Raw genomic sequence first — 18509 nt, forward strand, 5'->3', positions numbered from 1 at the left:
ATAGTGTCGAGAGACCAGCACAGAAGGAGAGAGAGGCAGACGTTGAGCCAGAGCGAGCCACGCAGAGGCAGGAGAGACTGCGCAGAGGCCAGAAGGGCCTACATCATCCACGCAGGGGCTGCAGGAGTGACGCAGAGGGCCGTAGAGACTGCGCAGTGCCTTAGAGGGCTGACGCAGGGGGTTTCGGGCTAACGCTGAGGCTAGCAGGGCTGACACTGAGCTTCAGATTATGTCAGAGAGGGTTTCGTGGGGTAGACTTTCCGAATATCTGCTTCCGAATAGAGAGGTATTACTGTCGGATTATTTTCTCTATCAGGTGAGCCGGTTTGGCACCCAGTTGTACTCAGAAAGACTGCATAATAAAATAACCCTCAGAATTGCTGCACCGGTTTTCCCAAGTTGGGTTTTTCGGGGGACGAGTTGTCCAAAAATAACGGTGTCACTTGTGTGTTTGCTATTTCTTTCAGTTGTTGATCTATAGATGGTTGAGATTGTATTGTGTTTATTTCGATATTTATATGTTAAATAACTTGTTCGTAATTAACAAGTAGCAGAAATAAGCCAGATAATACAGATAAAATTTCTAACGGGTAATACTTAGGAATTTCAACATGGTATCAGAACCAGGTTGCAGATCACAGGAGAGCTGAAGGCATCAGCTGAATTAGAGCATTTGCAGCAGAAACAGTTGTCCCGAGTGACAAAGGTTGTTCCTAGCAGAAAGCAGCAGAGAAGGGTTGACGCAAAGGGACTGCATCATCAGAGAGAGACCAGGGCAGAGGCTGAGGAGGGCAGAAAAAGGCTCACGAAGAACCACGCAGAGACCAGGAGGGTTGACGCAGTTGGCTAGGGGAGCATTTCAGCAAGTGTCGGGATTGCGCAGAGCCTAGAGGTTCAATCCTTCAGTTGCTAGGGCATAGGAAGCTGTCGGCAGATTGCAGGAGTGAAGTTGGTGGGGTGCTGTTGCTGCAGAGTCAAAACAGTACCTAACGAGGCAAAATCAAGGTAGAGGGAGTCGGTACCTAGGCGGATTTCTAGCCAAGAAATCCAGATCAGTGTTGCAGGTGCATAGGAGATCGGAGAGGTGTGACTCGACGGTTGGTAGGCGAATTTCCAAGAGGGAAATTGAGACTAAGAGGGAGTCGAAGAGAGAACTTCTAGAGGGAAGTAGAGACTCAGAGGAGTCGAAAGGACGAGCAGAGAGATGGCCATGAATGGACTGAGGGATCAGGACAGGCTGGACGGGGCGTCCAACTTTGTGGTCTGGAAGGCCAGGATCCTGTCCATTCTAGACAGACATCACATCAAGGCCTTCGCCTTGAGAACAGTGGTTATCTCAGTTGACCCAGCTGACAATGAAAAGTACGAGGAGGCAATGGCCAAGGTGAAATGCATCGTCCTTGATGGGGTTAAGGATCATGTGGTCCAGTATATTGTCGAGAAGGAGACTACAAAGGAAATGTGGGACACCTTGAAGATGTTGTACCAGCATACTTCCATGTAGAGGAAGATGTTACTTGAGAATCAGCTGCGTCATACTAGATGCAGAAGGGGGAGCAGATAGATCACTTCCTCGGCAGATTGAAGGAGATCCGGGACCAACTAATTTCCATAGGGGCCACAACGAATCAGGTGTTGATGGTGAGGACCACCCTAAACACAGTCTCTGAGGAATGGGAGACATTTGTCCAGAGCATTCTAGGCAGGGTGAATCTTCCAGATTGAGAAGAATTATGGGTAGCTCTTCGCCAAGAAGAGATCAGACGACTGTCCAAGACGGGAAGTAGCAGCAAAGGAGTCCGGATCAAGAAGGAAGAGGAAGAGGATGTAACTCTGGCATCTGCAGGGAAGCAGGAGAAGAGGAAGAAAAAGGACCTCTCCAAGATAAAGTGCTTCATTCGTGGGGAACCGGGGCATTATGCGAACCAGTGTCCGAGGAAGAAGAATAAGGGAGAGGCGTCTGACTCCAAGGCAGCGCCAGCGAAGGCGGAAAAGGAGGTAGAGGAAGATGGTGATTGTGCCATGAGTGCTCATGTACCTCTAGAGAAGAGGTGGGGAGACATCGAGCTGTAGTCAGGAGGACTACTGGCGATAAAGGGCAGAATCATTGAGACACCCAAACTCTTGGATTATACCTGGCTATGGGAGCCCCGAAGTGAGAGTAGCAGGATGGCGGATGTCGGTAGAAATGAATGCGGATGAAGTGGCAGAGAGTGCTACAGTGCAGTAGTCCCGGGCAGCGCAAAGAGGGTTGCAGCAGTGCGAGAGGCACAGAGGAGGTTGCAGCAGTGCAAGATGGCACAGAGAGGTTTGCAGCGGTGCGAGAGGCAGGGAGTTGTTGCAGCAACGCAGAGGCAGTAGAGGGAGCACAAGATAGCGACAGAGAGAGCTTCAGCATCGGGAGTGTTTCTAGCTTGACAGAGATGTCAGTAGTTGGGTGGATCAGTTACTTACTTCTCCGTACCTAAGTTGCAATGCAGTAGTGGTTAGCAGTAGCACGATGCAGCATGATGAGAGGGGGTTGCAGTGCATATGCAGTGTTGGGAGAAAGGACCAACAGCAACACGGATGCAGAGCGAGTTGTCATACAGATGTAGCAGTGGCAATGGCAAGGCCATGGGCAACAGTACAGGATGCAATAGTGCAGAAGATGTTGGGCAGGGAGGCCTAGCATCAGCCCAGGTACCGATGTCGTATAATCAGGGTGATGCTCAGTGCAGAGTATTACTAGAGCACAGTCCTCGCTAAGAGGGAGTTTGATTTGGGGTAGCATCGGATGTGATCTAGCCATGAAAATTGGTGGAGAGGCTAAAGAACATGATATCTCCAAGACCCAGAAATGGTTTGCGCAGATTCTACCCGGTTAAGGTGATATTAAAATAATTAAGATTTTTAATGGAGTTCCTAAGTCTAAACATAGGAAAAATAAAATATTAATGGGTATTAATATAAAATTGGGTTAGAAGGTTCTAAATGACATGGATCAAGCCAAATCTAATCTTAGTCGTTGGTTAGAGATGTAATCTCGGTCGTTGAAGACTCAACAGAAAAAGTATAAGAGGAGGCTTGAGGTCAATTGGAGATACACCGGAGTGATCAGTCATTCGATTTTCTAGAGCGGGGTTTGCTAAGAGAAATCGAGTCAGTGATCAGTTGCAACGAGGGGCAGTAAGTACGAGGCAGAGAGGCGGAGATAGTGCCGAGATACTAGCACAGAAGCAGGGAGAGGCAGAGGCTGAGCCAGAGGGAGCCACACAGAGGTAGAAGAGAATGCGTAGAGGCTAGAAGGGCCTGCGTGATCCGCATAGGGGCTACAGGAGTGACATAGAGGGACATAGACGTTGCGCAGTGCCTCAGAGGGCTGACGCAGGGGGTTTTGGGCTGACGCTGAGCTTCAAATTGTGCCAGAGAGAGTTTTGTGGGGCAAACTATCCGAATATCTACTTCTAAATAGAAAGGTATTACTGCCGGATTATTTTCTCTGTCGGGTGGGCCTGTTTGGCACCCGGTTGTACTCAGAAAGACTGCATAATAAAATAACCCTCAGAATTGTTGCACCGGTTTTCCCAAGTTGGGTTTTTCCAGGGACGAGTTGTCCAAAAATAACTGTGTCACTTGTGTGTTTGTTATTCCTTTTAGTTGTTGATCTGTAGATGGTTGAGACTGTATTGTGTTTATTTCGATATTTATATGGTTAAATGACTCGTTCGTAATTAACAAGTAGGAGAAATAAACCAGAGAATACAGATAAAATTTCTAACTAGTAATACTTAGGAATTACAACACCCGCCCACAGCATCCTCCATGTGTTTGGGTTTCCATTCGCTTTGGCATTTGCTACATGAGTAATCATACTAGTAGGCATATGTATAGTGATACGATGATGTGTTGGTTGCATTGGCTTTATGATTACACTTAGCAATAGCTTCATCATATGCATTTTAGGGTAGGATGCATTACATGATGATTTTTGCATTATAACTAACTACATATGATGTTTCTCATGATAGATTAGATTGCATTTCAGCTAAAAAAAATTGCATATTTTATTTCTTGTTGGTTTATGGGCTAACATTAAGCATGGGTGATCATCAGACACCGTCAAAAACATGATGCCCCATGGTTTTCATCTTTGACGTGTGCATGTAACAGGTCTACAGTGACCAAGAGATTCTTGGAGCTCTCGTGACCTCCCGTTCGAGCAGGCTCGTCCACTTCTTCGAGCAATCACGTCCTAGTTGGAGCTAGATATTACCCACCACTTTGTGGGTGATATCCCCAGGAGAAATATTTCTCCATGATGAGCCTCAGCCGACAGCCAGCAACCCCTTGATGCCTCCTACTAGCTCGTTGTGCCATTTCTCTACCACCTGAGCCAGCCATGTGGTCCCTCACCCACCTGTATTGATCGTATGTTTGAAGGTGGGCCTCCTGAATCTAAAGGTATGTCTTGTCATTTGGTAATTGAGTATTGGGTTTACTTATCATGGATACTTATGGGTATGTATTGATGGGGGGATTTGACAGAAAGAGTGAGCTTAGTTTGTGCTCCTGTCCCCTTGATATATTTTGGTTGTTACCCTTGGATCTTAGTCCTGTGGGATCTCCTTTATTGACCATTTGGTTCTAGGGTGGTACTACTTGGGAAACCCCAACTTTGGGTGCGTGGTTCCGCTCATTTATCCGCACATATCACTCCCTGTCCACTCACTATACCCCCAATCATCTTTGTTCCCACCTGGGTCCACATAGGGCTAGCCTCCCTATCCCCTTGCCCCCACCTTGGGTCAGGCCTAGAATGATGCCCCAGAGGTTGAAGCAATTAAAAGAAAAAGTGAAAAGCATAAATGGCCACATTTAACAGGAAATTGTACCACAAAATGCAAAAGATGGTCGGGACAAAAATAATTAGCACGTGGGCAAAAGCCATTACATGTGCTCTACCCCAACCATGGCCATCACCCTGGTTCCATAGGCCCTAGATGAGCCTCCTCTATCATTTAGGAACCCATGATTGTCCCAACCCTTGGAGGGCAATGAACCGCCCTACCTCAAAAGGGGTAATCACTGCTATATTATACACATCATGCTCTTGTCCTTTGAACCCCGAGCATTTAATTAAAGAAAATTCATAAAAGGAAAAAGGCATATAAAGAAAGGTGGAAAAATCAATGTCGGGGCACAGCATATACCATGATTGCTCCCTCCTATACATTATACACCCAGGTATGGGCTTCCCTTTATCTAGCTACCCCTATGCCCCATTATGTGGCCCAGGGCTGCCCCTCTCATTCCCTATTCCATCTCACCTATTTGTCACTTGCCACCCCCATTAGAAGGGTGTACCTTGGACATACTATCCCCTCTAAGGGATGAAACCACCTAATAAGGTACTTGGCTAACCCCCTTTGGAGTTTGGAGACACTAGCACATGCCAAAGCCCACTATGGAAGGGCATCCCATTATGAATTGACCACTTTGTTACCCATGGTTTGTAAGCTCCTTTACCCGATTATTCTAATGACTGATTCTACTAGAAGCCTATGGGACGCATTGGATCTTATGCAGGACTACAGGTGGTTTCCATTTGGGTTTGGCCTCCCTATATGGGATCCTGACCCCCAGAGGTCCAGATTGGCACATGTCGAGAGTGCATAGAGAGCCATGGGCCTCCACAACAGCAAACAGTACTCCACGGATCTTCATGGATGTTCAGAGACTACTAGCGATCCACTTTTGGGATGATGGTGACATGATTGGTACACTATACCCAGCAGGCCCCCACAAGAGCCCCACACTCTTGGCAAGTGTCCCAGCACTTGTACGATGTCATGAAAGCATTCATTCCACCACCTAGACCATTGTAGAAGATCTACAGGTATCTCTGATTCATATGGAGACCCATGGGGTCATTGATGTGCCCTCAAACCCTCTGAGAGCACCACAAGTCTACTACTTGGAGAACACTGTGCTACCCCCTTGTCCATCATATTCCAAGGAATTTATTCCTCAATATGGCACTTCAGGATGTTATTGAGCCTTTAGAGCGCCCTACGACATGAATACATCATTATGTGGCCCCTTATGAGGCTTGGTTTTACATTATGAGCTAGTATGGTGGGCTTGTCACCATTAGGGGTTATTATTTGCACATTATTTTATCATTTGGGGGCCATAGGCTAATTCGTACTCCTTAGGAGGCTATATATTGATGTTAGATACATTCATTTGTATCATCACTTGACTTGGGATCTCTCTAATCATTGAGAATTTTCCCACTTTTTCCTTGGTAGATATTCTTGGAGATGGATGAATTTTCATGTATGGATTTGGGCTATCTCTCTTATCTTGGAGCTTTATTGAGCAAACGAAATGCTAGTTGGATATAATCTATAACGTTGTAAGTAAATTTTGATGCTATTATTCTTGTTGCTGCATACTGCTAAAATTAGGGCTAGTTGTTGCATTATCGAAATGTGGAATTGAGCATGTTTTAGCTAATTTAATGTATGGGCCAATGTTATATGAATGAAATGTCTTAAAAATTTATTTATCTTGAGAACCTTGCATCATTTTCTTTGAAGTATAAATGCTTGAAGGTCACTTTTCTTTTGTTTCTCTCAACATTGGACGAAGTTGACTTTCTAGGCCTCCTTGATCAAGAAACCAAGTTCTTACTCATCATTATCCTTGACTCCATATCCCCAAGTGAAATAGGAACTGATCCCTCAAAAAAGGGTGATCATTTCAACCCTCTTTTAACCATTTTTCCCTTTTTCCCCAAGTCTAGCCCCATTAGGTCACCTGAGGCATCAATTTCTCAGGAATTGACCCAAGGAAAAAATTCGATCTCCTATAGGCTACTTTGTTGGTGGGTACCCTCCCTCTCCTCCAAATTTGAGGCAATTCTAACGGTATAATCTGCGGGAATCTCAAGCCCTAGCTCTAGGATCAAATTGTGCCTAGTCATCCCCAAGGCTAGACCTTAATAGGATCAATTTAACCTTTTGAAGAAAGTATTCTTGTTTGTGTTGATTTGGGGTAGCATCGGATGTGCTCTAACCATGAAAATTGGTGGAAAGGCTAAAGCACATGAGATCTCCAAGACCCAGAAATGGTTTGGGCAGATTCTACCCGGTTAAGGAGATATTAAAACAATTAATATTTTTAATGGAGTTCCTAAGTCTAAACTTAGGAAAAATAAAATATTAATGGGTATTAATATAAAACTGGATTAGAAAGTTCTAAAGGACATGGATCAAGCCAAATCTAATCTTAGCCGTTGATTAGAGATGTAATCTCGGTCGTTGAAGGACAAACCGGGAAGTATAAGAGGAGGCTTGAGATTCAGTTGGAGAGTACACCAGAGTGATCAGTCATTTGATTTTCTAGAGCAGGGTTTTCTAAGAGAAATCGAATCAGTGATCAGAGTTGCAGGGAGGGGCAGTGAGTACGAGGCAAAGAGGCAGAGATAGTGCCAAAAGACCAGCGCAGAGGCAGAGAGGCAAACGCTGAGCTAGAGGGAGCCACGCAGAGGCAGAAGAGGTTGTGGAGAGGCCAGAAGGGCCTGCATCATCCACGCAGAGGCCAGGAGCGCTGACGTTGAGCTTCAGATTGTGTTGGAGAGGGTTTCGTGGGGCAGACTTTCCGAATATCTGCTTCCGAATAGAGAGGTATTACTGTCGGATTATTTTCTCTGTTGGGTGAGCCAGTTTGGCACCCAATTGTACTCAGAAAGATTGCATAATAATATAACCCTCAGAATTGTTGCACCGGTTTTCCCAAGTTGGGTTTTTCTGGGGATGATTGTCCAAAAATAACGGTGTCACTTGTGTGTTTGTCTATTTCTTTCAACTGTTGATCTATAGATGGTTGAGACTATATTGTGTTTATTTAAGTATTTATATGGTTAAATAACTTGTTCATAATTAACAAGTTGGTGAAATAAACCAGTAAATACAGATAAAATTTCTAACAGGTAATACTTAGAAATTTCAACATGGTATCGGAGCATTGCAGATCACAGGAGAGCTCAAGGCACCAGTTGAATCAGAGCACTTGTAGTAGAAACAGCTGTCCCGAGTGACAGAAGTTGTTCCTAGCAGAAAGCGACAAAGAAAGGTTGACACAGAGGGACTGCACCATCAGTTTGGGCCAGAGAGAAGCCAACGCAAAGGCTGAGGAGGGTAGAAAAGGCTCACGAAGAGACTAGGAGGGTTGACGTAGTTGGCTAGTGGAGCAATTCAGCCAGTGTCAGCATTGCACAGAGCCTAGAGGCTCAGTCCTTCAATTGTTGGGGCATAGGAAGCTGTGGGAAGTTTGTGGGGAGTGAAGCTGGTGGGGTGTTGTCGTTGCCGAGACAAAACAGTACCTAATGGGGAAAAACCAAGGTAGAGGGAGTTGCTACCTAGGTGAATTTCTAGCCAAGAAATCCAGATCAGTGTTGCAGGTGTATAGGAGATCGGAGAGTTGCAATTCGTCGGTCGGCAGGAGGATTTCGAGGAGGAAAATCGAGACTCAGAGGGAATCTAGCAGAGAATTTCCAGACGGGAAGTAGAGACTCAGTGAGAGTCGAAGAGAGAACTTCCAGAGGGAAGTAGAGACTCGGAGGAGTCGAAAGGAAGAGCAGAGAGATGGGCATGAATGGACTGAGGGATCAGGACAGGCTGGACAGGGCGTCCAACTTTGTCGTCTGGAAGGCTAGGATCTTGTTCATTCTAGATAGACATCGCATCAAGGTCTTCGCCTTGAGAACAGTGGTTATCCCAGTTGACCCAGCGGACAATGAAAAGTACGAGGAAGCAATAGCTAAGGCGAAATGCATAATCCTTGATGGGGTCAAGGATCATGTTGTCCAGCATATTTCCGAGAAGGAGACGGCAAAGGAAATGTGGGACAGCTTGAAGACGTTGTACCAGCATACTTTCGTGCAAAGGAAGATACTACTGAAGAATCAGCTGCGATCATACCAGATGCAGAACGGGGAGTAGCTAGATCACTTCCTCGACAGATTGAAGGAGATCCAAGACCAACTGACTTCCATAGGGGCCATGCTTGATCAGGAGTTGATGGTGAGGACCGCTCTAAACGCAGTTTCCGAGGAGTGGGAGACATTTGTCCAGAGTATTCTAGGTAGAGCGAATCTTCTAGATTGGGAAGAATTTTGGGCGGCTCTTCGCCAAGAAGAGATCAGATGGTTGTCCAAGACAGGAAGTAGCAGCAAAGGAGTCTGGGTCAAGAAAGAAGAGGAAGAGGATGCAGCTTTGGCATCTGCGAGGAAGCAGGAGAAGAGGAAGAAAAAGGGCCTATCCAAGATAAAGTGCTTCAACTGTGGGGAACTGGGGCATTATGTGAACCAATGTCCAAGGAAGAAGAATAAGGGAGAGGTGTCTGACTCCAAGGCAGCGCCAGCTAAGGCGGAAAAGGAGGTAGAGGAGGATGACAATCGTGCCATGAGTGCCCATGTACCTCTAAAGAAGAGGTGGGGAGACATTGAGCTGTAGTCAGGAAGACTACAAGCGATGAGGGGCAAGATCCTTGAGGTACCCAAACTCTTGGATTATACCTAGCTACGAGAGCCCCGAAGTGAGAGTAGCAGGATGGCGGATGTCGATAGAAACGAATGCGGATGAAGCGGCAGAGAGTGCTACAGTGCAGTAGTCCCGGGCAACGCAGAGAGGGTTGCAGCAGTGCGAGAGGCACAGAGGAGGTTGCAGCAGTGCAAGATGGCACAGAGAGGTTTGCAGCGGTGCGAGAGGCAGGGAGTTGTTGCAGCAACACAGAGGCAGTAGAGGGAGCACAAGTTAGCGACAGGGAGAGCTTCAGCATCGGGAGTGTTTGTAGCCTGACAGGGATGTCAGTAGTTGGGTGGATCAGTTACTTACTTCTCAGTAACTAAGTTGCAGTGCAGTAGCAGTAAGCAGTAGCATGATGCAGAATGATGAGAGGGGATTGCAGTGTAGATGCAGCGTTGGGAGAAAGGACCAGCAACAGCACGGATGTAGAGGTAGCTGTCGTACAGATGTAGCAGTGGCAGTGGCAGAGCCATGGGCAGCAGTACAGGATGCAGCAGTGCAGAGGATGTTGGGCAGGGAGGCCTAGCATCAGCACAGGTACCGGTGCCGTATAATTAGGGTGATGCTCAGTGTGGAGTATTACTAGAGCACAGTGCTCGCTAAGAGGGAGTATTGATTTGGGGTAGCATCGGATGTGATCTAGCCATGAAAATTGGTGGAGAGGCTAAAGCACATGAGATCTCCAAGACCCATAAATGGTTTTGGCAGATTCTATCCAGTTAAGGAAATATTAAAATAATTAATATTTTTAATGGAGTTCCTAAGTCTAAACTCAGGAAAATAAAATATTAATGGGTATTAATATAAAACTGGGTTAGAAGGTTCTAAAGGACATGGATCAAGCCAAATCTAATCTTAGTCATTGATTAGAGATGTAATCTCGACCGTTGAAGGACCAACAGGAAAAGTATAAGAGGAGGCTTGAGGGTCAGTTGGAGAGTAAACTAGAGTGATCAGTCATTCGATTTTTTAGAGCAGGGTTTGCTAAGAGAAATTGAATCAATGATCAGAGTTGCAACGAGGAGCAGTGAGTACAAGGTAGAGAGGCAAAGATAGTGTCGGAAGTCCAACGCGGAGGCAGAGAGGCAGACGTTGAGCCAGAGGGAGCCACCCAGAGGCAGAAGAGACTGCGCAAAGGCCAGAAGGGCATGCGTCATCCACGCAGAAGTTGCGGGAATGACGCAGAGGGCCGTAGAGGTTGCACAGTGCCTCAAAGGATTGAAGCAGAGGGTTTCAGGCTGACACAGAGGCCAGGAGCGCTAACGCTGAGCTTCAGATTATGCTGGAGAGGGTTTCGTGGGGCAGACTTTCTGAATATCTTCTTATGAATAGAGAGGTATTACTGCCGGATTATTTTCTCTATCGGGTGAACCAGTTTGGCACCCAGTTGTACTCATAAAGACTGCATAATAATATAACCCTCAAAATTGTTGCACCGGTTTTCCCAAGTTGGGTTTTTCCGGAGACGATTGTCCAAAAATAATGGTGTCACTTATGTGTTTGTCTATTTCTTTCAGTTGTTGATCTGTAGATGGTTGAGACTGTATTGTGTTTATTTCAATATGTATATGGTTAAATAACTTGTTCTTAATTAATAAGTAGGGGAAATGAACCAAAGAATATAGATAAAATTTCTAACGAGTAATACTTAGAAATTTCAACAGTTTGGTCTTTTCCCCTCACCTTGTCCAGGATAGGAACATCATTGGTTGCTACATTCCATCCCCAAACCTGGGTTGGGTCCACTTGGCCCTGTGTGGTCCCACTTCTCAATAAAGACTATTTGTCAAGGACCATTTGGGAATCCAAGTTTCCCAAGGATTATAGGGATTGAGAAACTTGTTCATAAGCCTATCCTTTCTCCCTCAACCCTCCAATCCTCACCCCTTATCCCTAGTGGACCAAGTCCCTTGCTTAAAGAGCAAGCAAGCTCCATTCTTCACTCCATCCTTGTGAAAGGGTTTTCAGGGTCACTTCTCACCTATCCATTGACATATACTTTACAAGTGAATCCCTACATTACCAGGAATCCTCCCATTGGTGAAATTCCATAAAGAACAGGGAGACTTAGTTGTGGTGACAGTGGGCTAAGCCTCCACCGTTGCCCTTAACCTAGCAATTGCCCTCTTAGGAACCCCTTTAGGTCCCCTGCTGGTTTGAGTGGTGACAGGCCCTAGATGAGCCCCCTTCACATTAAGGAACCCATAATTGTCCTAACCCTTGGTAGGCAATGAACTACTCACCTTAAAAGGGGGTATCTATTGCTATATACTACACATCATGCTCTCATCCCCTGGAGCCCTAAACATTTGTGAAGAAAAATCAATCATAAGGCAAAAGGCATATAAAGAAGGGTGGAAAAACAAAGTTTGGGGTAACTCATGTACCATGATTTTCTCCCTCCTGCACTCCTATACCCAAGTGTGGGCTTCCCTCATCATAGTTACCCTCATGCCATGACATGTGCCTTGGAATATTCACCTGATCCCCACCCTGTTCCATCACTATATCACATGCCACCTACCACTTGATGGATGTACCATGGACATGTCACTCCCTTTAAAGGCTAAAACCACCTAATAGGGTCCTTGATTAACCCCCCTTATTGAGCTCGAAAACACCTGCACATGTTGAAGCCCTCTATTGAAGGGCATGTCATTATGAAGTGCCCACTTGATTCCATGATTTGTAAACTCTTTTACTTGATTATTCTAATGATTTGTTGTATTGGAAAGCAAGAGGACGCATTGGATCTTATGCAGGATTGCAGGTGGGTCTCCATTTGGGTTTGGTCTCCCTATATAGGGTCTAAGCCCTCCAAAGGGTCACATTGGCACTTGTAGGGTGAGCATAGAGAGCCATCGGCCTCCACCATAGCAGAGAGCAATTCGTGGATCCCCAGTACCATTCAATGATTGCTCGTGTTCCACCTTTTAGGATGGGGATGATGCAGCTAGATCACCATGCCCAGTCGGCTTTACATTGCACCATACACTTAACAGATGTTCCAGGGTCCAGATGAGGATGTGTCTCACCACGGGAGACAAAGGGCTTATGTCATCATCCTAGCCCTTGCAAATGGTTTACAGACATTATCGATCCACTTGGAGACCCATGAGTATGTCATTGTGCCCCCACACCCACTTGGGAACACCACATGTGACATGCCTTGATATCAAGGGGCCAACCCCTTTTTCACTATGTTTGGAGCCTATTCTCACACATTGGCAAACTTTGGACTCCATTAGGCCTTCTCAATGGCCCAACGACTCATCATATTTAATATTTTGCCCACTTGAGAGGATTATTTTTCTATTTTTAGCTATCTTGGTGGGCTTGTCACCAAGGAATGTTATTGTTGCACATTATTTTATTATTTGGGGCTCAATTAGGCCAATTAGGCTATTCGAACTCCCTTATGGATTGTATAAATTGATGAGAGGCTCATTCATTCCTCTCATCATCACTTGGATTGGATTAGTATCTCTTGAGAGATTTTCGCACTTTTCGTTGGGGTGAACTTTTTGGAGTTTCTTGATGCACTATGATGTTTGGATTTTCGTTGTTGTCTTTGGAGCTTCTTTCTAATGCACGGTGTATGAATGGATATACTCTCTCTCTCTCATGTAAGTGAACTTTAAATGTTATTCTTGTTATCTTACTTGTCAAATGCATGTATATTGTTATCACTATACTTATATGGGTCAATGTAATGCGAAATTCTTCTGGGACCTTTGAATAAGTGATTTAATGCATTTGTTTCTCGAGGGATTGGGTGAATGTTCCTAGAGGCACCTCTTAGGTTGAAAGACCTTGAAACTTCATCTCTTTGGCATATTTGAAATATAAATCTTTAATAACCTAGTTGTTGCCCTTGAGTAGGCTATCAAAGGTGAATTAGGGCTCATTAGCTCACGAAATTCCTCGATCTAGGTGTATCTTGACTCCATTAAGCACCCTAAGCAAGGCACTGACTCTCGCATCCTCTTGGTGGTCAAATTTATCTTTCTTTTCTTCACTCTTCCCAATTCTATGCCTAACCCTAGTAGGACACCTAGAGTATCCAACGAATTTTATTGTAGCCATTCAAACCCCTCGATTTTTGGTCTCCTACTGTGCTAGGCTTTTCTCTAGAAGTACTCCAAGTTTCAAGCAAATCCGACAGTCGAATCCCGAGATATAGCAAGCCCTAGCCATAAGACCAATTCTTGCCCTAGGTTGATGTGGGTTAGTGTCCTCGCTTGGATCATTGCATTCAAATCTCAAAAGAAAAATTGTCCTTTGATCCTATTCTTTCCCCTAACGAAATCAAGTCCCTCCTTGGTTGATCAACTCCATACCCTTGACCTAGTTTGGGTCCACTTGGGTTCTTTGTGGTCCCACAACTCTACAACTCAAATTCCACAAGGATCGCATAGAATCCATTTCTCCACAAGGATCCTTAAGTCTAGGGAGCCCCTTGTCAAGGCATATCCTCTAAACCTAGGCTCAAGCATCCTCTTGGCCCTTCCTAGAGAGCCCATCACCTTGCTTTCAAAGCAAGAAAGCCATCTATTTCAGGCTCTCTTGTGAATAGGCTTTAGGAATCACCTCATAACTTATCATTGACCCATCCATTCTTGTGATTCCTCTGATAGCGGGGCTCCTCCCAACGGTGAAAGTCTGTAAATAGCAAGGATCCTTAGTTGAGGTGACAGTAGGCTATCGCTCCATTGTTGCCCCTTGACTGGATAGTTGCTCTATAGGATCCCTTCCTAGGACCCCTGCTAGTTTCAGCGGTAACAAGCCTAATGCAAAGCCTCACTAGGCAATTTAGGTCTTATGGAAACAAAGAGACCAACTGCCATTCTCACCTCAACAATCTCTCTGTTCAGTGGTTGGATGTTATCCCCACAAGGGAGGTTTCCCTAGCAAGTCTTATAGGTTTTATGACTAGGCTTCCAAACCAAATGGCTCTCTAAGGAGCTTGGAAATAAATCACCTGGAAAGGTCTTCAATAAAAGAGGGTTCAAAAGGTGATAAGAGTCTAATGGTTATGGGAGAAGGTACTAGAAAAGGATTGGAGGCCAAGATAAGAATTACAAGTGTTAAAGTACACTTTCCACCAATCCCAATAAACTAAAGAAAAGTTGTTATAAGCTAGGGTTTTTATGATATGCATATTTACAGCCTATAACAACATATAAATACAAAGAAATACATATAAATGATGAGATCGACAAAGGATTGAAGACAAGGAATAGGTTAAATTTAGGTCATTAATGGTTAAAAATGCATAGAACAACAATATAAACCATATATGTCAGCCCTAAATTTTGGGTGAAACATGCAATAAATTTTTATAAAAGCACTTTACTCCTAAGAGACAATAACATATAGGAAAAAATGCTATTAAATGCAAATTTAGACCAAACCCTAACCCTAGTTACCAAAAAAGAGAAATTTAAAAAAGTGATCCGACAACTAGACAATTGCATCTATTCAATTGGGAAATGGAGCCAATTAGGGTAAGGTCAATAATGGAAGGACTTGGATAGAGAGGATGGAAACTTAATTTGCTTTTCTTAGAAACCCTAGTGACTCTTTTCATAGGAGATTTAATAATCAATCATATATCGAAGGGATAACCTCTTGGCCTCTTAAGAGCCAGTCAAAAGTGAAAAGGAAGTTGTATGGAGGTGACAATGATACATGTTTAGTAAGGAAACGTGTTATATTAGATATATTATAATAGTCATATTCTATACATAGGAAATTAAGTTTAGGCTTTATTATAAAGTCAAGGCATGATATCATAATTTTGTTCAGTTATCAAATTATTACCTAGGTGTTGGAAGTTGGGGAATTACATAATATACACATACAATATGTCTCCCATCTTACCATCGAATCTTTATAATAAAAGTTTACACATTAGGATATGAATCAACCAAGCATCTCTCTCTCATCTGTATATACTATATTGTGTATCTACGATGGCACGCACAAAACTCTGACACCTTTTTTAAAACAAAGGACTTGATCATCTATATTTGGTTTTCTCTTATGTTATTTAATGGTTTTGTGTAGTTAGCCTCAAGGTTTAGCAGTCTAATAGACTGCCTACTTTTGTTATTTTGATACAAGTGACTTTCTGTTTTCTAAATCCTATCAACCAGCTTTGTTTCTCCATGTAATTACTTTAAGTAATGAAAGTAGAATTTCAACAGGCAGCTACATCATGTGTGCACGTAGGCACAAATATAGATGATGCAAGTTGTGTCCTATGTATATAATTTCTCAACTATTGCAATTAATATCTATTCTATCAATAGTATATACAAAAGGAAATATTCAAATCAGCACCATTATCTATCTATGATTATGTGAATAACATATAGAAAGAATGTTTCTAAATGCGATTATATATGGGAAACTGAACGAGAACCTGGAGAAAGATTTAAGATAATCTCATTCTTGTAGTCACCAAGTATGTTTGGTACCCATCCATAAATATTATATGTGCCAGGATGAACATGCCAAATTTGAAAGATGCCATCTGAATCTGTCTTGGTCCAAAACTGATAACCCTGAAAAGGAAAAGATTTCTAAGAAGAACTATTGATATTCTATATAATCTATTCAAACCTATATATGAATGGATAATCCATTATTTCTAACTGTTTTTTAAGTGATTAGAATATGTTCTTACTTGCTATGTAAACACTGTAATAATAAAGTAATAGCTATAATTAATCTATTAATAATAAGTATTGTACCAAATTCTTCCCTGGCAACAGAAAACTGAGGACAATGTACAACCCAAGTTACCTTACTTTCACTTTGCCAGGATCCCTTCTCCCCAGGAGCAGCTAGACCAATGTATGCAGAATCAGCAGGAAAGGCTTGTGCAGAAGCAAATCTGGGCACCGCCATTTGCGAACAAACATTACAGAATGTATCAATGTTATTAGGTATGGGAAAGTTTACTGGTCAACATGCAAAGCACGATTCATAACATTTTTATATCATCTACAGAAAATATTTAGTGCACACTGAATATTAGATGATAGGACAAACTATAATACACATTATGGTTGTTACACATCAAATAGTTAATATAAATCTACTACTGTTGGTTAACGAAAGCATTCTGTAATGTAATTACTATAGCTGTCATGTTGAAATTTCTAAGTATTACCTGTTAGAAATTTTATCTGTATTCTCTTGTTTATTTTGCCTACTTGTTTAATTACTAACAAGTTATTTACTTATATAAACACTGAAATAAACACAATACAGTCTCAACCATTTCCAGATCAACAGCTGAAAGAAATAGACAAACACACAAGTGACACCATTATTTTTGGACAATCATCCCCGGAAAAACCCAACTTAGGAAAACCGATGCAGCAATTCTGAGGGTTATAGTATTGTGCAGTCTTTCTGAGTAAAACTGGGTGCCAAACTAGCTCACCCGAAAAAGAAAATAATCCAGCAGTAATACCTCTCTATTCGGAAGCAGATATTTGGAAACTCAGCCCTCCTGGCCTCTGCGTCAGCACTCTGAGGCACTCCACAGCCTCTATGGCCCTCTGCATCATTCCTGCAGCCTTTGCGTGGATGACGCAAGCCCTTCTGGCCTCTGCGCAGTCTCTTCTGCCTCTGCGTGGCTCCCTCTGGCTCAGCGTCTGCGTCTCTGCCTCTGTGCTGGACTTCCAGCACTATCTCTGCCTCGTACTCATTGCCCCTGGCTGCAACTCTGGTCACTGATTCAATTTCTCTTAGCAAAGCCTGCTCTAGAAAATCGAATGACTGATCACTCTGGTGTGTCTCCAACTGACCCCCAAGCCTCCTCTTATACTTTTCCTGTTGGTCCTTCAATGGCCGAGATTACATCTCTAGTCAACAGCTATGATTAGATTTGGCTTGATCCATGTCATTTGGAACCTTCTAACCTAGTTTTATATTAATACCCATTAACATCTTATTTTTCTTAAGTTTAGACTTAGGATCTCCATTAAAAATATTAATTATTTTAATATCTCTTTAACCGGGTAGAATCTGCCCAAACCATTTCTGGGTCTTGGAGATCTCATGTGCTTTAGCCTCTCCACCAATTTTCATGGCTAGAGCACATCCGATGCTACCCCAAATCAACATGTTGCTCCAATATTTTGAGTGAAAAAGGTTTCTCTTAGATAACACTAATTCCAATTTGTAAAAGAAAGATATTTACACGAGGAATTTGTCGATTTCCAAGTCATCAGCATATTTGTTATACATTATGCATCATCAAATAAAACCACATAAGAAATTAACGTTGATGTTAATAGTATGAACTTGACTAAATAGGATGCATTACAAAATAATATATTTAAACTTGGGGTCACTAAACCGCCCATACAAATTAGTTGAAGGCTAAAAATAGATTGAAAAGTAATATTGTAAACAATGTAGCTTTTCATGCTAATATTATAGGACAACAAATTCTGACTAACAACAAATTCACAAGTTACTACATTGCATAGAGCATTCAGATGCAACAAATTGTTCGATATACTTTACAGTAAAATGGTGTTGTTAAGAGAAAGAAATACACATAAAAGGAAATAGTAAATTGTATGATCCAATCTATAGGATTGAATCCTCATTTTTTGGCGGAAGCCATTACTTATGCTAGTTACATACTTATTCGCACTGGCACAAAGGATTTATAAGATATAACACCAAAACAATCATGTAGTAGAATTAAACTAGTTGTAGGCCACTTCCAAGTGTTTGGCAGTGAAGCATGGGCTCACATTATTGATGAGAAATGGAAAGCATTATAGCCTAAGAATGAGAAGTGCATTTTTGTTGGTATTCTTAAGTGTCAAAGGTTGTATACTTCTTCAACTTCATTCTAGCCTCATTCTAATGAAATTATTATTAGGAGATATGTTTAGTTTGATG

General features: G+C 43.0%; 1 protein-coding gene across 3 annotated transcripts in view; it reads right to left on the reverse strand.

Moving 5' to 3' along the window:
- Positions 1-18509, reverse strand: part of LOC149239139 (uncharacterized) — a 211938-nt gene that overhangs the window by 136167 nt on the left and 57262 nt on the right. For all 3 annotated transcript variants that reach the window (XM_089373321.1, XM_089373322.1, XM_089373320.1), the window contains exons 11-12: positions 16386-16476; positions 16003-16144 (exon numbers count right to left, since the gene is read on the reverse strand). In XM_089373321.1, the coding sequence (XP_089229447.1) occupies positions 16003-16144; positions 16386-16476 (233 nt within the window). The remainder of the gene's footprint in view (positions 1-16002; positions 16145-16385; positions 16477-18509) is intronic.

This window comes from Pinus tabuliformis, chromosome 8 (genome assembly GCF_031772625.1).
Source record: "Pinus tabuliformis cultivar Carrire ecotype Pingquan chromosome 8, CPIR1, whole genome shotgun sequence".
Lineage (NCBI taxonomy): Eukaryota > Viridiplantae > Streptophyta > Pinopsida > Pinales > Pinaceae > Pinus > Pinus tabuliformis.